This window comes from Notothenia coriiceps, unplaced genomic scaffold (genome assembly GCF_000735185.1).
Source record: "Notothenia coriiceps isolate Sejong01 unplaced genomic scaffold, NC01 NC01_scaffold00036512, whole genome shotgun sequence".
Classification (NCBI taxonomy): domain Eukaryota; kingdom Metazoa; phylum Chordata; class Actinopteri; order Perciformes; family Nototheniidae; genus Notothenia; species Notothenia coriiceps.
In genome coordinates, this window is record NW_011369213.1 from 293,726 (window position 1) to 318,594 (window position 24,869).

At 39.6% G+C, this 24,869-nt stretch overlaps 1 protein-coding gene across 3 annotated transcripts in view; it reads left to right on the top strand.

Moving 5' to 3' along the window:
• Positions 1 to 22,551, top strand: part of LOC104963912 (glutamate receptor ionotropic, delta-1) — a 98,516-nt gene extending 75,965 nt beyond the window's left edge. Inside the window, exons 7-15 of one of the 3 annotated variants that reach the window (XM_010792596.1) lie at positions 1,072 to 1,173; positions 2,522 to 2,719; positions 3,914 to 4,244; positions 6,887 to 7,025; positions 14,476 to 14,671; positions 16,084 to 16,250; positions 18,259 to 18,499; positions 20,559 to 20,694; positions 21,638 to 22,551. In XM_010792596.1, coding sequence (XP_010790898.1) covers positions 1,072 to 1,173; positions 2,522 to 2,719; positions 3,914 to 4,244; positions 6,887 to 7,025; positions 14,476 to 14,671; positions 16,084 to 16,250; positions 18,259 to 18,499; positions 20,559 to 20,694; positions 21,638 to 22,050 — 1,923 coding nt within the window. In that variant the 3' untranslated portion in view covers positions 22,051 to 22,551. The remainder of the gene's footprint in view (positions 1 to 1,071; positions 1,174 to 2,521; positions 2,720 to 3,913; positions 4,245 to 6,886; positions 7,026 to 14,475; positions 14,672 to 16,083; positions 16,251 to 18,258; positions 18,500 to 20,558; positions 20,695 to 21,637) is intronic. The other 2 variants (XM_010792597.1, XM_010792598.1) reach the window with 2 other exon arrangements.
• The last annotated feature ends 2,318 nt before the right edge of the window (positions 22,552 to 24,869 follow it).

The window sequence follows — 24,869 nt, forward strand, 5'->3', positions numbered from 1 at the left end:
GGGGGGGAGGCTGAGGGAGGGCTGTGGGGGCCAGAGTGTCTGTCGTTTGGCCCGGAGCCACCATTCTTGTCCTGTCAGCTCAAATCTCATTGACCACTCCAAATGATTTGTCGAATCCTTGAGAATCCTTGTCCTGCTTGCAGCACTGATTAAGAATTTAACAAACATTGGCTTCACGTCTTCAGACATAGCTCAAAACCTTGACAGTGCGGAAAGAGAGTTTTAAAAGAAGGGACTGGTTCAAGAAAGAAAACTCAAGCCACTGTGTTACTTTTTGCATTTGTTTTTTAGTCTGAATTGGTATTATAAGTATGACCTATTTAAAGTCCTCATCATCATTATTGTATTTTTGCTCCTTCCACTCATCATCACCACCTCCATCTATATGATTACTGGTTAATCATACTATCATTAGCTACAAAGAGGGACAATACATCGCAGCACTCAGTGGAGGAGCTTGAATAGAGGGTCCTAATAGCATACTAATGGCCAGTAGCCAGTGTTTGTTGTCTTGGTAACTAGCTCAGATGTTAACAAAAACATTTGTGGCTCAGCAAAGACTGTCACAGAAAATGCAGGACATGATGATTGTACCGACAGTATCGGTGGAATCAAGATGGACGGAAACAACTCCTAGTTTTGATGATTTAATCAAATCTAAATAGGTTGTTAACCTTAGAAGAAAAAGGACAACAACAATACAACAATTAGGATCACACATATCCCATACACATTAAATCACATTCAGTACAATAATCACACTTACTAGTGGCTTCTCCTGATTCCTCAATCTCAATGACGTTAATTTATGTTCCCCTCTATTTCTAACACATCAATAAACCCCGCGAATCTCCACCCAGATTTAAAGTCACACTCACATAAACTGAACCCCATTAATTTAACCCTCATACACCCAGCACAAACCATGAGTTTACAGCACAATGATAACTTACTTATATTTCTCTTACTGTTTTACTGCAATTCAATGTTTAATAATAAGGTGTTTTTTGTGAACCGCCCCGTTTTTATCAATTTTTTCTCATCTATCTGACTTTTTTTTCTCCCTATTAGCTGGCGTCTTGGGACAACACTCGTGGTATGAATGGTAGCCTAAAGGAAAATCGCATCGAGAGCGGCATGCAAGGAGTGACGCTGAAGATTGTAACATTACTGGTAAGTTGTGGGAGTATACTGAGTCTTTTAACACTTGACCTGAGTAGGCAAATATCTGAGCAAGAAAACAAACACCCCAGTACAAACATCTATTAGGTGGTTCTTTACACCCACAGATTAAGCAATAGCTTCTCAGTGAACTACACACTCAAAGAAACATGATACTGTCAATTGTACTTTAATGACTGATGAATTAATTATGGTTAATAATAAAGTACTTTGCCTTTTTTATGATTGACTTTTAGCCACTGTTAATGACACTTACAATTCCCTGCAGATTTTTTACAATAAATAATGAGTGAATAAAAGTATAAAGCAGCAAGCAGAGCAGAGATTCTTGCAAAACATGGCGGTAAATAATTATCTTATGATAGTCTTAAAGAACTGCCCCTTTCTTACCTCAGTTGAGTTGGAAACAGGTTTTCCTATTTGATAATTGACTGTGATAAAAAAATGTGCTTAGTTCTACCGGATTTTACAAGTTGTTATCAAAGTAAGCTGGAGGACCAATAAGGACAACACAGGAAATTGCAGAACTAGACATCTAATATATACTTTACACAGTTTTTCTCACTTAGAAGAGGGAGTTTTAGGTCACCTTTTCCATCTTGTCCTGCGAATCTAGAGGAACAGAAGGCCGTTAAAATCAATCCCATAGAGCAGCAGTTTTTCTTGAACTATCTTTACCAATTCTAGCAGAGGCAGTCACTTCCCTCGCTCTCTCTTCGTTTATCCTCTTCTTCACACATGATTTACCTGCACCGTATTTATTCACATACGTTCTGCTCGGTTCTCCCCTGGCAGTGTCACTTAATCAAGTCATTTGCCCCTGCCCACTTTAACACCCCCCTCTCTTTCTATGTCTCTCTCCTCTGTCTTCCTCAGCTCTCTTTACTCCTCCTTCACCCTTTTAATTCTGCCCTGATATTTTAAACCATAAAGAAGAACCATGGCTGGGTGCAATGTATTTAAAATGGCAATTTCCACGCTGATGAACCATAGCAATTGCCATGGCGCCATGTGTTACAGGTCAACGGTTGCTGAGGAAACTATTTTTATTAAGATGAAGTTTAACTTAGATCACCTCAGAAGCTGTTCATAAAGGTGTCACCTTAAAGTTCTTAAGATGACTGAATGTGTCCTCGCTTCGGTCGCCAAACTGGCCCCGAGGAGATTATGGTGCATCGTGATAAATGACGTGCCTGTGATGAAGTGCACATGCTCTACTCTTTTCCAAAGTTTGAGGATAAATCGCAGGCTTAGAGAAAAATCCTCACACACTCACATTCCTCAGCATTATCCTGGTCAGTAATGTCTTCTACAAAAGGCACACTTTTCCTTCAAACAGGAAGAGCCTTTTGTGATGGTGGGAGAGAATATTCTGGGCCAACCCAAGAGATACAAGGGCTTCTCCATTGATGTCCTGGACGCCCTGGCAAAGGTCCTGGGCTTCAAGTATGACATCTACCAAGTGGGAGACGGGAAGTATGGTTCAGCTCTCCCTAATGGATCCTGGAATGGCATGATTGGAGAACTCATTGGCAAGGTCAGTGTGTTTTCTTTATATCTCTGTCAATCAATTTCCAGATTTCAGTCCAAATCGGTTTTTTTCTGGGAGTCAGGCCACATTGTCTTGTTTTGAAATAGTTTCCAAATTATAAGGCTCAGAGGAAGGAGAAAGATTAGACAAACATTGCAGGGGCCAACTGTCTCTGTCTGCACATCCGTTTTCTCCCGTGGGTGACATCACAAATCAATTTATCTGGTTCTGATTTCTGCATTTCAGAAGTTTGAGACCATAACTAAAGCTTTTAAAGTTCATAATGATAATAGGAACTGAACTCCCTAAGATGGAAATAAAAGTTTAGAAGTTTTTTAGACATAACGACTAAATTAATTATATCAATCTCAGTTTTATGAACTCTATCTAATGTACAGTGATATCTTCATAAAGGTGATTTAATTAACTTTTCTGTTGAAGATTTAGGACATTTCAAGGTACATACACTGTCACACATATCTTTCCACATAAAATATCAAGAAAAGGCAGATGGGAGAAGAAATGTGGACCCAATTCCCAGATTGAAAAGAAAGCACTCCATTATTAAAACCTTCACGCAGGCCAAATGATCTCCATAGTTATTAGGTTCAAAGTCAACAACGTACTGAGCAGATGACAGAATGATGATGAAGGATCATTGTGTCAGAAAATCAAAAGGGGTTCCTCCTGCTGAGAGCATGAATTTGCACAGAGACATTGCCTGTCTGGGTCTGACAGAGAGAGATAAATGCATTTTAAAATTGAAAGTGTGGACTGAAAGTGAATCTCGAGTCAAAGCATTAACAATCCAAAGGTTACTTCATATTGGGAATAAAAACATATTCTTTCAATTTGACAGTCAAAACAGTGGCTTGATGAATATTAAGTGAAAAAGACAGAGTATAAAGGTTAGTTTCTGTTAGAGGAGGGAGTCAAGTTAAATGAAAGCTCATTTAAAAACTGAAAAGCAAGCATGATGGAGAAACAAGAGAAGGGGCCACAGGGTCACCAACGTTTATTTCTCTAGAGATATTAAAGTCAACCACACATTTTAAAAACTCAACAATGAGATAACACCAACCATCTCATGGAGGTCCAATATGCTAGACTCTCTTTCAATGTCTAACATCTCTTTGTCTTAAATATATGTTGTCGTTCTAAAATCTCAAGTTATGAAAGCATGTGACTCTCTTTCCACAGAGAGCTGATTTGGCCATCTCAGCCATAACCATCACCCCGGAGCGTGAGAGCGTCGTGGATTTCAGCAAGCGCTACCTGGACTATTCAGTGGGAATCCTGATGCGCAAGTCAGAGGAAAAGATTAACATTTTCTCTTTGCTGGCACCATTTGACTTGGCAGTGTGGGCGTGCATTGCCGCAGCCATCCCTGTGGTGGGCATCATGATCTTCCTGCTCAGGCGCATCCAAGCGGTGCGCTGCCAGAACACTGCAGGAGGACCCCCGCAACCCTCTGTCTCCACATCACTACAGAGCGCCATCTGGATCGTCTACGGTGCCTTTGTGCAACAGGGTGGGTGATATAACTTTAGTACGGACTCCACAAAATCCACGGACAGCCAATCACCACTCGTTGATTCCTCATATAGTGGTGGGTTAAGCTTAGGCAGGGTTTCATTCTACCAAAACCTCTTACTAGTAAACATTTGTGTCACTTCTGAATCAATGAAAGCCTGCCTGCTCTTGACCTCTATCAGTACTATACTGTATATGGTACCAAGCACTAGCCATGCCGTTGTTAAATAGTAAAATCTAGGCTGAAAAACAAGGAGCATTTTTCTTTTAAACTACCTCAAGGGATTAAGAAAATACAATTCAAAACAAAAAGAAATGTAGATGCACATGTGGACGTCAGTATGCAACAAATGCTGATTCAGTAGTGAGTCAGTTTGAGGCACAACGCCCACCCTAGCATTTTCTAAAGGTGCCCTTGTCAAGGAGATATCCCATCTTTAGGTCTGGTGGTGATCCAGGTATGTCCGGTTTGGATAAATGACTACTTCAGCAAGTGATGTTAAAGCCTGAACAGCATCTATCAAAGTCTGGCACGCTGCCTGTGAGCCGTTTTTAACCCAACACACACTATATTTCAAGAGAAGCTAAATTCCATGTCTTTTTTTCTCCTTGTTTTTGGCTCGCGTTCCAACGTCGTCACTTTTGGTTTCAATCAAGTGGATTGAATGTTTTTCTCGGTGTGACGTAGGTGGTTTTGATATGGATCTGACTGCTGATGCATATTGTGGCACTGTCAGAGAGCTTAATATGCCAACACTTGGCTGCGTTCTGTTGCATGTTCACGCAGATTAAACCGTCCACCCACAGACACTCTCATCGCTTTTTCAAACTGGGACTGCCATTCTTTTGTTTTATAAGAAGGTCAGGGAGAGGTAGGAAATCATCTAAAACCGCCTAGGAGAACTTGATGAAAGTAATGCTTTTTCATTTTGATCACAGAGATAAATCAGTGTTTTGAAGAAGAAAGAGACTGACCACAGACCACGGCTGCAGTAGTGTAGGAACACGTAAAGTTTCAAGATGCACATTTCCATGACCTTAAGAAATCAGTCAAAGCCATGCGTAATAAAAATGACTGACGCCGGAGTGCTTTGCATTTGACAAGGCCTTCAGTTTTTTCCCAAACTGTCCTTAGGGCGCAGCTGTGTTGATTGTGACATTTTCAGACAAATATTTTTTCATTATATTTCACACTCCTGGATCTCTCAGATGACATTTCTATAGCTTTACTCTTCAAACTTAGAATATGTGCTGACATTTTTCTCATGCACCTCATAAGCAGTTGGATATTTGGAGAGAAAGAGTCAATATGACAGAGAAAGAAAATTAAGATAGTACGCTAGTGACAAACCAGTCGTCTTCCCTCAAGGAAAACAAGGAAGGGCAAAGGCTTAAAGACAAGAAGGGAAGAACATTAAAAAAACAAGGAGAACAATGAATATTAATAAGTACTACACTCTTACATAAAATTGGTTTGGGATGTGTAATAGAATATAAAAAAGTGGGCAAGACACATTTGAGGCTAGATTATTTGTTATTACACTAAGCTCTTGGGAAAAGAAGTGATGACGAGTTACAGAAATTGCACAAAATCAACATTTGCATATGTTCTACTGCTCCAGTGTAATATCCAAATATGACTGTTATGAGGAAAAAATGCATTAGCTTTAACATAGAATAGCTGGTACTTTAAAGGTGTGGGGGAAACTTCTGTGTAGCAATGCAGTGGGAGTCACCGACTCATGAAGGAGAAACGGGACGAGCAGGAGTTTTGATGTCAAACACTGATGGTTTATTTACGAGCTTCGGCCGGAGAATTCACATCACAAATCACAGCTGCCAGAGGTTCTGACTGCACGGGAGAGTTGCCACGTCAATCCTGAAGCGCCTCTCTTTTGCTAGACCTTTTAATAGGTTCACAGAGAGTAATCAACATAGTGTGGGAGATAGCCTAAACATCTGGGAACACTGGATCACTTGTCTGACCCTCATGGCCTCCAAGATTACACCTTGGAGTCCACAAACACCGAGAAGGAAGTGTTCCAGCGTTCTCACAACCATAAACCATTTGTGACCGAGAGTTGGCAAAAAGGTTAGATATCTAGGAGTAAAGGAGAATTATTCCCTAACAAAAGGCATGTTGAATTTAAATGTGTGAGTTTCAGAAGTAGAATATATTTAAAGATTTTTGATAAAGCATGCCATATTTTTTAAACCTAAAGAAAAAAGCAGAGGTTGATTTGAAACAACCTACAATACACACACAGAACTCTCAATGTGTGTTTTCTCAGTGAGTTGTTTGAAATGAATAATCAAAGTCATTCAAAACATAAGGAATCAAGATGTTCTTCTGTTTATTGGCCCGCTCATAAAACAATAAAGGAATTAACTAAAACAATACAATTAGTCCACAAGACCTTGATAATAGTAATAACGCGCACCTACACGTTTTGGCAGCAATAGAACTTTGTCACTTCGACATCAGATGCATAACTTATACTAATGTGTTGCTGAAGTGGGATTGCATTTCAAAGTATGTACAATCCTGTGCAGTACATAATAAGGCTAATGATGATTATGACCACGTGTGTGTCTGCTTTTAGTTAATATACCCATTGGTTTATATTTGGTCTTCCACAGGCAGTGACTCCATCCTGGGATCTGTGGCTCTGCGTATCGTCATGGGCAGCTGGTGGCTCTTCACCCTGATTGTGTGTTCGTCCTACACAGCTAACCTGGCAGCCTACCTCACCGTGTCACGCATGGACAACGCTGTCCGGTAAGCCACAAAATGGGAGCTTTTTACTGGGAATCAACTGGAAAATTTAGTTACAGCGATGTTTAAGTAAGTTGTAGTTAGGGTCCTTTCATTCTGTGGTATTTAACCTTGAATGCCCAACACACAGAAATGACACTTGTAGTGTTTGGATTATTGTCACAGTGGGAATAGTACATACTGTAAAGCTGTCTCGTTACAAATCCAAGTCCTTCAAATTAATTTAGTCTCTTAAAACTTGATTCATTTTTCACAAGTGGAAGAATGTGACTCCTTAAAAATTGACAGAATGCAATCCACTAGAGAGGAGACGTCTCACTCTGTTGCAGTTGTTTGAACTACTGTACAGTCACAGAGTGATGCTCTCTTTTCCCTCGTAAACAATCTCTGGCTGAGTGAGCTACAGGAGCACATAAACCTGACAACACCCAGACAATTTTATTTTGCATGTTACTAAGGTGCTGACGGAATTAACATTAATTACACACAGCTGATATGACCTACAGCTGGTGGCCATGAAACAATTGTCAGCGCCAAATTAAAATGACAAACTGCTTCCTGAATGGTTTGTACACTGAGATTTAAGAAAGAAAGACAGGTATTTTACCATCACTATCCTTTTTATTTTATCAGATTTTGAAAACAATTTAGCCCTTGGCTCACTTTCAATTACATTGTCAAATGGAGAGTTAAAAAAGACACACAAAACAATCTGAATCGATGAAGCAGAAACTGACCTTCTGTTTTTCTTGTTTGTTAAAGCCAGTGCCTATTTACCCAAAAGGTAACATGTCTGCCAACAGTGCAGTTAACCCTAACCCTAACCCTAACCCTGTGTTGTGCAAAATGCAGCTATTGTAACAGGCCACAGAGAACTTCACTTCTGTCTAACCCTACGCCCCCATAATTTGATTGGATATATCCAGATGTGTTTATTATATATAAGGGTATTTCATTGCTGGAAACAAACATAGGTGTTTGATGATCTTGAGGTATCATACAGTACATTGTTTAATAATGTGTCTACAAGATGAAGTGTTGTAGCTCAGTCTGAAGGTTTATCTGAGTGCATCTCTCATTAGCTGCAGTTGGTGTTTGGTGTGTCTGCTTTTTCTGTAATTTTTGACCCGCAGCCCAACAACTAGCCTGTCCTCAGTCCAAATGCTTTGTGTCAGTGAATCCAATTTGGTGTGCTGTCGCTCCCCGAAGAAGGGCCAGAGAGGCATTTGATTGCATTGGGTCCGTCTTCTGTTAAACAAATAGCCACATGTGGACATGTGAGGACAGGGGACGCATGCTAAGCAGCACACAGCTCACCTGTGAAGAGAGAACTCGTAGCCTGTGTGGGATTCACCCCTTGGCGTTACTAAATTCATTGTGCATATCTAAACCTGAGAGGTACTGTACTTCATGACCAGTCAAATGTCCTGGAAGTGATCAACTGTCAAGGGACCAATATTTTCGCATAAATTAATACAATATTAAATGAAGCTAAATTGCTTATGTCCTCCTCGCAGTCAAAACCACCAGTGAAATACACTAAGCGGATTATGTCCAAATAGGCATATTAGTCACTGGCTTTGACATAACCAAAGTGGTTATAAAGTAAGAAGTGGATTAAATTAGAGGAGGTATTTTGCCTCTGGTAACATTATGAATGAAGAGGGCAAACGTTTAAGAAAATGCAGTTGCAATGCTAGAATGGTGTTGAAGTAAAGAAGAGTTCATTTAGTATCCAGCATCCACTTAATGTGAGAACATCCAACGTTCATCAGCTAAAGTAAACTGCAGTCAGTGAGCCCCGGCCTATAAAAGCCCAATTTGAATGACATGTGCTCGACACAGTCTGCAAAGCCCCCCCCACGCTGCTGCACAGAACGCTAACTGTGTTCATATTGAAAATGGTTGCGTGTCCAAATCGCACCAAATTAGTATGAATACAGTATGAAGGATATAGGATGTGTGTTTCTCAAGCTATGCAAAGGACTAGACATACTGTAGACAGAGTCCTTGCATTATAGTTTAATTATGTCAATTGCATTTATTATTTTTGTATTTAATACATATGATGGGAATTTCTACAACAGCAGCTGAAGGTTTTCTGTTTTAATACATTGACATTCAAATAAATAGAAAAAACGGATTCGACAGATTTCAACAGATTTGTTGAAACATTTAATTAAATGTGTAGACTAAATGCTCTTTGAAGTATATTTTTGAACTTAATTAAACTACATTTACCAGCAAAAATAAATGAACATTTGACAAGCAGCTAATTATTGGTTATCTGTATCCATCCATAGCGTGAAGCCTTAGTATTAATAGGTTTGTTCAAACAGCATTTCAAACTTAAGTAGGAGAGACCTTTCTTTATACTCCATTGCTTGCTGAGCATGCATAAGACACTTTTTGAATTGCCCAGCATCAGGTCTCACTTAGTAGCTGTGCATTTAAATTAACTATGCTGCCCTACTTCCCATGAACATGATCTTTGTGGAAGAATACACTGCTAAATGTATGTAGAGTGTAAAACTTGCGGACACATTTCTTGACAATCTTTTGTTGTCGAGACTGTGAATAGGATTAGGAAACCTCCTCCCTAACTACTAAATTAACAATAAGCCCTTTCCTTTTCACAGACACACTGAAAGCTCAGGTTAAATCGAGCTTTTCCTTAATCTATCTCCATAAAAGGCGGCACCTGTTTCCTATGGTACTTGACTGGATGTCCGATGCAGGAATGGGCAATGTAGTGTTTGGTATAGCCATTGCTGCTTTTACCATTCTCTTGGAGAACATGGTAATCTGAGAAATGTTTTACATGCACCTTAGTAACCTTGTGACTGTGAAACGATGTATACATGCAGCAAGACAGTAAGGGGATCTCCATTATCTCTAACCTTATTTTGAAATATGGGTCACTCATTTTATTTGTCTAATAGAAAATAAAAAGTCTGTTGAACAAATAGGCAAATGTTTATCAAAGGAAACGTCTCATAAAGAGTCCTGCAGGCAGCAAATGAGTTTCAGTTTTAGTAGGGCTTTGGAAGGAATCCATTTAAACACAAGGACGCATCACTCTGTAATATTTTCTCCTTTCATCTAGCCACTCAGCTGTTACTCTCGCTGTCTGCAGTCTCCCGTCATGCACAAGTGTACTCAACTTTGGTTTGAGAAGTGGGGAGGGGACAAAACAGAGGGTCCTCCGCAATGAAACATTTTTCTCTATTTAATTCAATTTCCTGCCTTTCTACAAATATATTAGGAGATTTTTGTCTTTAAATTGAAGTTAAAAGCATCAATCTGGTGCACTTTGAGAGCAAAATTAAGAGATTTATGGATACAGCTCTCAACACTCATATAACAGAACTGTATATATTTCAATAGTCCAAAAACCATTAGAATATGCTCACAACCAATAACACATAATTGATAAACTCCTCTCTCCTATCTTTATCTTACCTAGTCTGCATTCTTTCTTTTTATTTATGCATATTTTACTAACCACTCCCCTTTTAAACTTTTTTTTTTTTACTGACATTGGAATTATTTCTTAACTTATTTTGAACAACTATATTAAATAGATGGAAATATTTGTTTACATAGATGACCAAACCGTTTGAGAGCCACTGAGATAACTTAGACTAAAGTTAACAATCTAATCACTCAGCGAGTCCTTTACTTCACCTAAACTGACGTTATCTCAGCCTCTCAGTCTGACAGGAGAGAGCTCACCCTCTCCTTATTGTTGAAATCTCTCTTGCGTACAAAAATAATAATAAACACATTTGAAAAGTGGGGGGGGACACAAATGGGATTTTGAAAAGTGGTGGGGACATGTCCCCCCTGTCCCCAGTGGAAACTACGCCCATGAGTGTACTTTTAAAAAGAAGATTAGAAAACCGGATGCACGTATACATTGCAGAGAAATCTGCCGTCTCCAGAGGAAATCTAACTGGGGAAATCAGGTTTCTCTAATCCCCTATCCCCGATTGCGGAAACCAGGGTTTGTTGGTTTACTGGAGAAAGCCGATTACTTAATTGCATGTAAGTGAGCAGACTGTAAGTTTGCTTGGAAAATGACAGGAGGTGCTGACATGCTAACTCAATTCCCGCAAAAACAGGTGCCGAGTCGTGGTGGTCGAGGTTAAAAGGTTGTGCTGTCTGATCCTAAAGTATGAGAGCTTAACATGGTGAGAATATGAATTTCTCTATTACAAAAAGCACGTTTTTAATCTTCCTTTCCAGATGCACAGTACCTGGAGGGTTCCCTAACTGCTCACTTCTAGGCTCAATCATTTTATCCCTCTTGGCAATATCGTCTATTAACGTCTCTTTTTATGCATTTGATCATCTAGGTTTTAATTATACGCAGCGACCAAAAGTCCTCAATACAATGAATTGCCTCACAGAGAAGGGTGGATATCTCCAACATTGGCGAACTTTGAAAAGTACTCCCTAGTTGGCAAATCTATGTCAGGAAAGAATCTGCAGTTTGTCATTAATCCGATGTCCAAACCTTGGAAAGATTCTGACAGATATGATTTAAATCTTAAAAAACTGAGTGGGGATGCTGTCAAGCTCCAATTGCTAAAAAAAACAAAAACATTTTGTATTATTGGAATCAACTTTCTTTCACACGTAATTCATTGTAAGGACACTGAAATACTGCATACACCATGTTCAGAGATGTTATAAACTCCTTTAAAACCAATTGCAGGGTATGTTTGAGAGCCTGCTTCCCACTGACTACTGTATGTGCTTATGGGTGATTGCCTATTCTAGTTTCTAAGCCCATGCTGGTGTACTGGGAACATGTAACTACTGTACTTGATCTGAAAATAGTTTACTTGTGCCAGCATTTACATATTAGAAACTTTCTTTAAACACTGCATGGCTTTTTCCCCTTTTGTTTGCTCTTCCTGTAAATAAGCCTTTACAAAACGCCTACACCTCGGGACACGGAGGTGAAACCGTTTTTTCTGTTTTGTTTCTTCCACTCGGCAATAAAACTTTTATGTTCCTCTCTTGAGTGAGTGTGAGAATGACCGAGACGTCAGATTACTTTCATAACTTTTTTGTCCTCCAGGATATTGAATAGATTAATAATAATTAGGCGAACTCTTTGGATGATCTCTTTTGTTTTTTGTTTTTAATATTGCTTTAATCGTTGCGTCTATGGCCAATTCTTCATTTATAAAGCTAAATATAACGGCGCCAGCCACTTAGCCTCGTTGATTACATAATAACGCCTCGGAGGAAATTAATGGCATGCACAAGAGAGGACTATTCTTTAGAAACCCTGTGTTGCTGTGCACTGCAGAGGGAGAAGAATAGGGTGTGTGTGTGTGTGTGTGTGTGTGTGTGTGTGTGTGTGTGTGTGTGTGTGTGTGTGTGTGTGTGTGTGTGTGTGTGTGTGTGTGTGTGTGTGTTGAATCCATCTGTGTATTTATTTTCTATCTTTGTTCAGCCATTACAGCTAATGAACAGAGGGCCAGCTTGGACCTCACTGTATTGATTGTGAATCAAAGTGTTGGCTGCACTGCTTTGAGAAACAAACAAGAACAAATAGGTGACAAATGTTCTTTGCAAAATATCATTTTATTTTATGGAACTTTGATTTTTCCTTTTTTTAAATGTCCCTAGTATTGTCTTTCATGATTGTTCTTACACAAGCTGTATCTCTTTTATTAATTATATTCACTCCAGCTCTTGGATTTCAATATTTATCATGTTTCTTTGCCTAAAGATTATAGTTCAACATATGTAGTTGCTTGAGAAGTAACATTAGAGTAAGCTGTTAGACAAAGTGAAAGCAGCATGTGTTACTCTGTGCAGTAAAAGGAGACCATAATAATAATACATTACATTTATAAAGCGCTTTTCCTGGTGCTCAAAGCCCTTGCAACAATAACACCAACAACCAATGCTACACCATAGGCTTCTCATTAAAGGTTGAATTAGTGGAACATCATTATCTTAGCCATATTAAATTATCTTACTTTAAAGAGAATTGCCAAGAAGACAATCTTAGCATTAACATTCTGCTGCTACTCTGATATTATAATTAGTATTGATTTTCTCAAGAAATGTAGCGAAGGCAAGGAGCAGCTTGTCAAACACATCAACCTAATACCAGTCAAAGAGGTAAGTAATCTTCTGGGTAGATTGCTCTTCAAATGACGTTGGAAGCAAACTTTAATTGCAACCACATTGGCATTTAGAAAATGTGATGCTGTACAAAATTGGCAATAAAATCAACATATACAATACAGCCTTTGCAAGGACCCTCAGTTCTTATTGCCCACACAGCATCTGCATAATCAGCATTTTAGATATGAAGTATTGTTCATGATAAGACATTATAGTTTGGTGCAGTCTATTAGAGGATATTGCCTGGTCATGTGGATGAACCCCATAATTGTCAGTATCTTAACCTGGTCATCATCACTGTGAACTGCTGGGGAAAGCTTCGGCATCAGAACAGCAAGCGGCACACTACAGGTGCAGCTCATTTAGGTGATGGAGCACGATGATGATTGGTGATTGGCTCAAATGTACACTAGAGAGGGAGATGGTTGTTTTCGGCTTACTGATTGGATGGAGTGATCCAAGAGAGAGAAACTAGAATTTTTAATTGATGGAAAAATGTGCGAAGACAAGAGTCGGTTGATAATTGTCTTCTACAGTCAGTGTCAGTCTGCCATCAGTGGGACACCATCAGAAATGTTCAAACCCTGTTAAGAATCCACTAGATTAGTGATACTATCTGGTTTTTAACTATTTCTCAACCGTCATTCAATTACATTGACTGTCGCTGTATGTTATGCTTTGACAGTGAAAAGTTGTGTTTATGGATCTATGTTGTAAGGAGTGAAGTATGGAATTAAATAAGCCTAAAACGTTTGTGAAATGAACACAAGCGTAATTCATAGCAGAAGGGAGATGGTGATTTTACAGTTTATAGTAATTGTTGTGTAAGTGTATATGTTCTGATTCAACCTAATGCTTGTCTGTGATTTTTTGCTTCATATGTGCACAAAGAAAAGGTTTATATTTTACAAACGGACATATTGTAGGCAATAACAGCTTTTTTGGCAGCTAAAATGCACAGCTTGTGCATTTGGAAAGTAATGGTATGAGACATTTACACAGTATCATGACAACATATTAGGATATTGTTAAAGTAAAGGCACAGTCTGGGATCCAAGTATAACCAAACATTCAATTGGATTGGAACATGATGGACTCTCAAAGATTTGTTTATATTCGGGCTAATGACTTTTTAATGAACACAATTGTAATTATTAATTTAAAACTCACTCCATACTTATGTACCCGATTATGGCTGGTTAGCCCTTCACCCCTCTCTGTAGATGTAGTCATGCTGTGTTTATAATACATGTACTTTACAATAATTAAACTTAACCTGCTGATGTATCCTTGACTGTAGGTCCTTCCAGGACCTGTCCAAACAGGTGGACCTGGTCTACGGGACTGTGAGGGACTCTGCGGTGTACGAGTATTTCCAGGCCAAAGGGACCAACCCTCTGGAGCAGGACAGCACGTTCGCTGAACTCTGGAAAACCATCAACAAGAACAACGCCTTCGAGAACTCTGTCTCCAGCCCATCAGAGGGAATCAAGCGGGTGACGATCTGTTTTATTATTTATAAATGACATGTTGTCAGAACACCTTTAATGCATGTTGCTGATGTTGGACCTCTGAAGGCCTCTTTGCAAACGTTATATAATTGAACAGTAACATTCACCTAACACAGGGGGACTATGCAATGTGAAAAGTCAGCATTAATCTAATCAGTTTTTCTGAAGCGCTAACTATTTAAATAATCATTTCTGTGGAAACCCATAAATTAAATATAGCCATGGCATGAAGCAGGAAGATAGTTAAAAGAATTGCTTTTCCCTAAATCAAATGGAAATGCCTCTAAATAAATTATCTTAAATATTATTTATCTCCAGCTCAGAGAGAGAAGAATCCGGCCAGACATGAGCACATCCTTGATTATAATTACATTCAGCTTTTTGCTGTCTCACCGCCAGGTATGAAGACACTGTGATAATAGTTACCCTTTAATAATTACCATTCTTGATTCATGGAGGCATGTGAGCCAAGCGATATATTCTATCTATCGAAATTGTGAGGGTTTTCAATTATTCTCAAAAACTTGGTGTGCAACTGATTTAATATTTGATGCCTTCTTTCCATCCTCCTTTAAAAGAGGCCTGTGTATTCCTAATGAGACGTGAGGTGAAAAGGCTACTCGGCTGTGTTTCTTTAGAGCACAGTCTCAATCCGGAAGACGTAGGATGTAGGGACAAGAACAGGGAAGAAAGCAAGAGAAGTGCGTACAAAAAAGTCCAGGAGTTCAGACAGTTTTACAGCTGGGGTGGTTCTACATATTGTCCACAATGTGCGCTTCAGGCTGAAGCACATGAACACGTCTCTGAAAATATGCTACTTGCAGAGAAATGCAAAGCTGGAAAATAAATAAGGTTTTCAGCTTTCATATGTTTTAATTATCTATCGTTTTGCTATTCAGTAAGTACTCTAATGAGTGGGCAAAATGTTTATGCTAATTGCTGTGCAAATATTTAGCTCTACTGTTGCTCTCCTTTTACTTTAACATGAAAATTCTTGATGTGCAAAACACTTTCACCAACGCAGGGACACAGGTTCAAGGAGTCGGAAATAAAGACTTAACTTGACAAAAAAAACATTGTTGGTGTAGATAATGTTGTTTACATTATGGTGATACAACTCATGATGTTTGGGTGCATGGGAGTTCACAAATGTGCAGATTTAGCCATAAAACTAAAGTAAATCATTATTCATTTTTAACAACAACATATTTTCATGTTTATATTGACGACTACAGAATCATGGGCTGTGTAGTTTAGGTTGTGTGTGTGCTTTATCTTTCTGTATTTTCTTGTCTACGGTACAATATTTGTCTCAGATCTTTTTCGCTCAGCTAGTGTGTCTCTGCTTTTAACACATCAGTCATGTATTTATCCTTTGTCTATGTCTTTGTGGACAGGCAAAGGAAGAGTCGTATGCCTTTCTGTGGGACATGGCGGTGGTGGAGTACGCCGCTCTGACAGATGACGACTGCACGCTGACAGTAGCAGGAAACAGCATGAGCACCCGAGGCTACGGCATGGCCCTGCAGCACGGCAGTCCTTACAGAGACCTCTTCTCTCAGAAGTACGTATTCAATAAGGACTAAAAGATTAGGTTTTTTAGCTGTGCAGCAACTGAACCAGCTGACCTTTTTTTTACTGATGGTTTTATCCTGTAAATCAGGGGTCTCCAAACTTTCTTCATCTGAGAGCTACTTTGAACAAATTAAAGTGGCCGAGAGCTACTTGCATCACATCGCTTACATGTATTCACATAGCACTCATCAGTTGAATTAAGCTACTTTTGTACACGTGTAAAATTGCAATACCCAAAGCTTATCAAAAATCTTAACTTCACATCAAGGTCCAAGAAAACGACAATTTCTCGATTTTTCCAGTGTAAATTATTAATATAATTTAGATAAAATACACAATATTACAACTTGGGTTTGATTTTTGAGGCACTGGCCATCGGTTTAAACAGCTAACATGACAACTTCTGAGATTTGGAATAAAAAATTAGGCACAAGCGGGCATTTATTTTTAACAAGGTGAAACCGAAAGTGCTTTATTCCACAGGAAAACCACACACAACTACAGCAAAGCTCAATCAGTAGAAGTCTTGGGTCATAAGTTTACCCTTAGCCCTCTCCTCTAAACAAGTTTAAACACTCAAGGGTTGTTATCTGCAATGTGTGTGATGACTGCTCATACATTTTGCCAATTTCAGCAGTGGCCACATTTTTCCAGATGAATATTGGTTGCGAGTACAGAGTTATAACTGACAAAACAGAGGGTCAGAGCTATGAAAATGAAATCCAAGCTGTAATAAACGTAGTTTTCGTATTCATGTTGACTAATGACATTTTGCAGCAGTTTCTCTTGGAGAGGCAGACTGAGAAGTTGGCCTAAATATTTCGTATTTTTAGTCCTTTGTTTTTGCTTAATCTGTTTTATCCCTCCAGACACAAGACAGAAATATGCTGCTCGAACATTTTCGGTGCCGTTCTACAAGATTGATAGGAATGAATTTAAAATCAAGGCCACAAACTAAAAATATAAATTCAGGCCAAAGACCATGTGAAATTAGATGATTGATTACCCTGTCAACAACAAACAGTGCTCGGTGAAACCCTTAAATACATGACTTGCAGGGAAGAAAAGTGAATATTTAAAGGGTTTTTCGAGTGTTTATAAACGTCAAGCTTTGAGTCTGAGTGTTTCTTTTTGTTTTGAATTCAAGTACAGGCTTGCGCACAACCACATATGCCAGTCACTTTTGAAGAGGTTGAATAATCACAGTGCAGAAAGCTAACCGCTCCGATGGGACAGTTTGGCGTTTCGACCCATTTTTTACTCGGCTGTCATCCTTCTCCTCCAAAACATCCATCCATTCCTCTTGGTACGATAACTAGAAGACTGTATTATTTGATCATCTTTGATTCTACACTTATACAGCTTGTCAAAACAGATATTCCTAAAGCTTTGATTATTGTTATTTGCCTCGTGTACACAGTTTTTTGAGCTCTTGTTAGTGTTTGGATAAAGTTGAATACGTCTTAAAATCTGTTGCTGTGCAAACTGAAGCTTGTGATAATGGCATTATATTAACTTTGGGGCTTCTCCTCTGGCTTTCCCAAATACAATGTGTTGGGCTTCAAAACTTAAGCCAGGGGCTGAGTGGGGACTGCTTGGCTGAGATAGTGGCATAGCGCTGCTATACGTGGCAGTTTAATTAAAGGCATTTTTTGAATGATTCCTTTATTCTACAGTTATGTCCCAAAGTTGAATATTTCAGTACGTGGGACTAGTCTTCAGTGAGCTAACAATCAATACTCATGCAGTACATTAACGGCTACACAGTATTATCATGTCATTATAGTCATGCAGAGCAGTTATATTGATTTTCTCGTTGCACTTTGAAGATTAAATTAAATTAGCGGATTCTCGACCCAAATAGCTTTGTCATTTGATTCATTCGAATTGAACATGTCCGAACTAATGTTATTGTAGGATTAGACCGCTGTGTTGCAATTACATGACCCTCTGCACCCACTCGTGTGAAATAACTTATTTGTATTTTTTCTACACAGGATATTGGAGCTTCAGGAAAAAGGTGACATTGACATCCTGAAGCAGAAATGGTGGCCAAGGAAAGGCCGCTGTGACCTGATGAGCCACGCAGACAACCAGCCGGAGGGACGGGCGCTGCGTCTCCAAAGCTTTGCCGGCGTCTTCTGCATCCTGGCTGCCGGGCTGCTGCTGGCCCTGCTGGTGGCGGCGCTGGAGACCTGGTGGAACAGCAACCCCTGCCGGAGAGAGACGCCCAAAGAGGTGACCACCGACACCTCGTCGGGCCAGGGCCCAGGCCCAAGCCTGCTAACCCAGAACCGGGCCATGGTGGCCACCACGGGTCCCCCTGCCCCACCAAGGCCCCGGTCGAGACCCAGACCCCCGGGCCCCCCGGTCCTGCCCAGAGATGCCACTGCCACACTCTACTTTATGGATCCAGCAGGCGCTGACGCCAGCCCCGATTTAGTAGAGCTGCAGTATACCCAGTTATAATAGGTGTGCCCCTGATGATAGTCCAGACATCATGTGATCAATCTACTCATTCCTTCTCATGTTGGGAGAGAGGTTGGGGTGCTTTGTTAGGGACTTCTCTCTCAAACACACTCACTGTGATTCTCTCATACTGACACATGAAACCATCACAGTCTCTGGTGCTCATGTGAGAAAACTGCAGCTGAAGTGATTACAGTCAATTTAAATGTTGAATTGCAAATTCAAAACCACATACTGACATTGTACCTCTGAGTCAATAAGTGCTTCAGTTGTACAATAGCTCTCTTTAGCCAATCCATTCAAGTCTTAATGCTTTAGAGCTCTGACTTCACCTCGCTGCTGTCGACTGGGCAGCCCCTCTGCATGAGGCGTCCAGACAACTAAGGCTTGACATGGATCCCTAAACTAAAGTGTGAGCAATCGCAGATAGTAAAGAATCTGAGCCTTGACCTGCCTGTTTGACTTGACAGTCCAACAATAAGAAACGCTGGCTGAGGACACCTGTTAAAGACCCAGTCCTGTCCTGAAAATACACACAGTAAATCAAACTCTACCCATGCTTTTTTTATGCATACGAGAGTTAGACTTACTGCTGTTGATTTCTATTTCAGTCTTTGTGCGCAGCTGCTCTCATAATTACCACATACTGCTGTCATGTTAGATTCAAAACAGACATCACTAATTATCTATAGACCATAGGAAGTGTTAAATGTGTTGTTAGGGTTTAATTATGGTTGTGTGCTCGATAATTATTGTGTTTGTAGAGATGTCTTGAAGCGAACAAACACTCATCCTCTCGGCTTGAAATGTGACGATAAAAAGTTTTTATACATTTTATTTTTTTTGACAGCAGAAATAAGTACAAAGACATTTGTCCGAAACCCCCGAATACCCCACTGTCCATCTGCATTCTCAGTAATGCCAAAATGATTAGTCATCATTTGTTGTTGAATCCAAAGAATGTTAAAAAATAGACTGAGCATTTGATTAAAAATAATCCGTTTTTTACATTGTGTTGACCCAAAATAAATGTTTTAATTACAACCCAATAATCATACATGTCATTCATAGCTTAAAATATAGATTCAAACTCTGAAAATGTTATACTTTGTTGCTTTTCTCCGTTTTATTTCATTATTTAATTAAATAGCTTACACATTTTGACAGTTTGGTTGGACTAAGACAAGTAAAGTGTGGATGGCATCTGTGCTTAATTAAAGCTGACCACAGCAGCTGTTTTTCTCAAACTTTTTGCATTTCAAACCTGTGTGGAATGAGTGTTAAATATTTATTTAAGTTTCAGTAGTGTGACAGTAATTGTACATAGCCATGCTAGCACCATGACAGCACAAACACACAGTATGTGGACATTATGACAGCCATTTCAAACAAAAACCTTCTGCTAACCTGTACACATCAGCCATTTAAAGAAATAGTTTGACAGTCTAGGGAAATCTTTTTTGCTTCTTGCTGGGAGTTAGATAAGGAGATTGATACCTCTCTCATGTCTGTCCCTTAAACAAGAGGCTGGAGATGTTAAGGCAATAGAAAGCAGTTTCTTGGCTAGCACTGTTGAAAATAAATAATGGGACTAGAATCAGAGGTGCCTTAAATCGCTCCTTTCCTTTCAGCGCTCTACTCAACAATCAGTCGGGTGATTGGTTTAAATCTCCTCATCTAAGTTTAAGAAAAAAAAGCAAATAAGAGCTTTTACCAAAATGTCAAACTATTGCTTTTATTCCTATTTAGTAGTAATAAAGTGCAATTATATGTCAATGTCCGGATTCAAAGGACCATTTGGTAATGTTTCGTTGTCTATGATCTTCAGCAGGTGACTAAGGATTATGGTCTGGAAAGAGTTTCTGGTCCATTGACATATAATGAAATAACAAGCGCTTCACCAGAAGGGAGGCGGCACATATGGACAGACAGAGAGAGAGACTGGGAGGAGGCTCTTGACACAGGTCAGGAGAGGCCTGACGTACTGTGCTGGATGGTCATTGGCTGTGTCAGGGCAAAGGGGCGGGGCATGTGGCCGGGCAGGGGTAGATTGTAGTTGCTTCATCTGTCATCCCACCCCATGGTCTCTCCTGTTTATTTGTCTTCTGTGTGGCTCGACTTCAATGTTTGCATGATGATCGATACAGTGTGGAGGGCAGGGTGCAGCCAAAATATGTCTGATAACAGTTTTTTTTATTTGGCTTCTCCCTTCCCTCTCCCATATTTGTGTTACTTCATTGATGTATGTTTTTGAAAGAGAAGAATAATTAAAAAGATTCTTCGATATGATCTAGATTACTACAGTCAAGGGACATTAACTACTCTGTCTTCATTAAAATGTTAGTGTCTCACAAAGTCTGACTCATTGGAGCCTGTCTTGTTAACAGCAGATGCTCTTCATGCAGATGTGTGGTCACTTAATTGTGGAGAACATTTAAACACTTCTGCATGAAGAGACATCTTCATTTAAGTTCATCCCAGAAGTAGAGACATTACCTTTTTACGACCCTATATTCAAGATTTAGTGTTTAAAGGTAATGTCTCTCTTGATGTTGGCTGCTTTAATCTAATATATAATTAATCTATAGCCTATATTTGGGTTTTCTTGAATAAAGAGGAAATTAGCCAGTGTGTTATTTCAGTAACAACTGAACAGTAGACTACATTGCATGTAAACTGATCATGATGCCGATAATGAAACAACCATTTTAATCTATACCCTTCTCTTTGTTCACTTTCAATCCCCGTCCCATTCTTTCTCATAACCTCCTCAACCCTTTCACTGCACATTCATTTTTATTCTTTATCACACTCCCCTTTAATTACATTCATGCTCTCCCTCCCATTACAATCTCTTTTATTCCACACACACTCTGTGGCTCTGCCTTTCTTTCCATCTATCTATAGGACAAAGAGGTGAACCTGGAGCAGGTCCACCATCGTTTGAGCAGCCTCCTGGACGAAGACTTGGCCCACAAGCAGCTGCCAGGCCAGTCTATCGAGATCTCTGCCCTGGACATTGGCAGCATGCATCCCAGCCAGTCCCTGGAGGCCTTGTCTGCCCGGGACTACCCAACCCATCGGGGCCCGTCACGTCTCTCTGTGACCACCTTCCTCCAGGAGGGTCGTGGGGCAGGAAGGACACTGGGCGCATCCGCTGGCAGGACCTTGCCCCTGCCCCTCAGCAGTGCCACCATGCCCTCTATCCGCTGCAAACACAGGGCGCCCAATGGGGGGCTCTTCCGGCTGAGCCCAGTCAAGACACCCATGCCAATGTCCTACCAACCAGTGCCAGGACGACCCATCCCAAAAGCCAATGAGCCCAGCCACGGGACATCCATCTGAGCACAGCGAGCATTCACAGACAGACACTCCAGCTCTCACAGATAGGAGCGCTAAACAGAGTGCCAACATTGTGGAGAGATATAAATAAAACACTAAAAAAAGGTTTTTATAACCAGTTATGGAGAGTCAGTGGGACGATACGTGCCAAGACACTGAGACTTTAATGTACATATTTGTAAGTACAAACAGAAAGAGAAGCAACATTAAAAAGAGTATTTTGAATATTCTCAACAGTTGAGTTTAAAAAATGTATGAGTATTAAAAAAAATGACTGTTTGAATGGCTTTGTAAATTTTGTTCTAAATCAATAAAGGTGACAATTCTTTGTTGTTGTTTTCTAAGTGCCAAGTTCAAAGATGTTTTCTTTCAGATCAACATTAACTGAATGTACTGTGAGAATTCCTGCTAAAAAGACATTTCACACTTCAAAGACATTGAAAGAACTGATTTGTTTCATATGAAAAAAATAAAAAGTATAACACAAAACACTGAGACGTGTGCTTGAAAACCTTCAGTGTTTAGACAGATAGCAGTGCTGTCAGTGTGTTTCTGTGACTCAAGTAAAATAGAAGGGAAGTAAAAGTCTGCATTCGATATATTATATATTTGATATTTGTGTAAAAATAAGGGAAACAAACCAAGTTAGAAATGGATTTGCAGCTCATCGCATTTTTTCCATTTGAAACGTATATATAGCTGGAAGACTTTCTGAACTGTGCTTAATAGGACATGGTTTAGTTTAAATTAAGGAATGTTCCTGTAAGAGGAAACATTAACTTCTGGGTATGAGTTTAAAACTGCATGTCGTTTTTGTTATACCAAAGATAATGAATCTTATAAGACTTCCGATTTCATTTTTTGGTCCATATATCTGAGTAGTCATGCGTTTAGCACGTACAAACTGGGATTGGAAAAGCAGAATAATGCCCTAAAATATTACCATTGTCCGTTTAACCCATGTTTAATGAACTGATAATTTTCCTACATGCTCCTAAGGGCCTCACCCCACTCTAGCACAACTATCAGCCCACATTTAGTAAAAAGAAACAAAAAGTGGTCCATGGGGGGTTTGAAGATAATTGTTCACATTGGAGCCCCCTTCACACCACCACCCACAGAAACACATGGGGTCTGTATGAGCAGACTGGACAGCAGTGCCAGTCGTAGCAGGAGGTTCCCACATGCACATGGCAATTGTGAAAGCAAACGTTAGTCAAGCAGATGCAGCTGTGTTCGCCACACGTAGCTGATCGGTGCAATAGTTTGTGTGGGCGGCTCTTGCATAAAGACCATGCATTTACTTGGTCAATAATAGTCGTCAGTTGGGATTTAGACTGATACTTTAACTCTAGTCGATCTGTATGTGTGGCCTTTGGGCTGGGGAATCTCATCCCAAGCTCCCATCTCAGTCTTAAATAAATCCAATATAATTCAACCAAGCAATGACAGCCAATGACATCCAACAGGCTATTCAACCAACCATTTAGCTTTAAATCCAGTCCATTGATCAATCTCAGACATGGGAAACATGTAATTCATAGAGACAAACAAAAATAATCCAGCATTAATTGTTGTTAGATTTATCGGAACAAGCTCATTTTGATCGTATACAGTATGGTGATTAATTGAACATCATATCATTCAAGAAGTCACTCTGACCAGTGAGATTTTAAAAACCGTAAACTAAACATTTCTCTCCACTCTCTGTTGACTCCCCTGGCCTGCTGCCTGTTGTGCACAAAGAGCTTACTGATGTTTGTTTATAAACTACAAAATCTCCAGTTCAAATCCTACTGGCTGCCACCGATGGTTACTAATGAAGTAAACTTCTGGCAAGTTCAAATTCAAGCCCCGACCAAGAAAAGCAGACGGAAAATCGGAAAAATGTCAAGGAATAGTTATCTGAAAATTGCATTGTGGGCTATTTTTTAGGTTAATGTACACAGTGAATTGATTTCTCTTCAACTGTCAGCATGGAATACACACAGCTGCTGACCAAAACATGTCTGTAAGAACCTCAGTGCTGACAGTGTGCAGAAGTTTAACTTGTTCCTGGCTCACGGCTACCTGGTGTGCATGTGATGACACTGAGTTTGAGAAAAGTTGCAAGTAGATCAAAACAGTGACTGCTGAAGCATTTTGTCCAGAACATTTTGTCCAGTTCTATATTTTATTCAACCATTAGAGAAAGAGCAACACAACTAAATAGCTGTGAATACTACTGGAGTGATAAGATCAGCAAAAAATAATCACTTAGAGGAATACAATAGGGTGTCGGGCAAAGAGCTGCACAGCATGCCATTAAGAAAGATGTTTTCTTGTAATGTGAAAATTCATGCTAAAAACACTTTCTACACTTCAAAGACAAAAATAACAACTGATTTGTTTCATATGAAGAAGATACACTGAGTATAATAAGTAATTAAGTATCCGACTGCTAAACAAATGATGTTGCTGCATGAAGTGGTGAGAAGAGATTATTATGGGTTCAACAAGTACAGGGTGCTACGACAAGGCAACGTTGAGTTGTTTGTTTATTCAATCTCTAATGCTGTTAAAGGCAGTAATCTTGGACCTTAGAGAACATGTTATACAAAATACAGTTCTCAAAAATATTGAAATCAAAAACCTAATTTAAGATAAACTGGAGAAGAAGGGACTTGCGATCTGCTCAATGCTGCTTGGTTAGTGTTTTTTTCTCTGCTGATATATATCCATTTCCATTTTATACCGCAACCTTACTATAATGATAACGACTTCTATAGGTTAATCTCCCGCCCTGTTCCTTCACAAA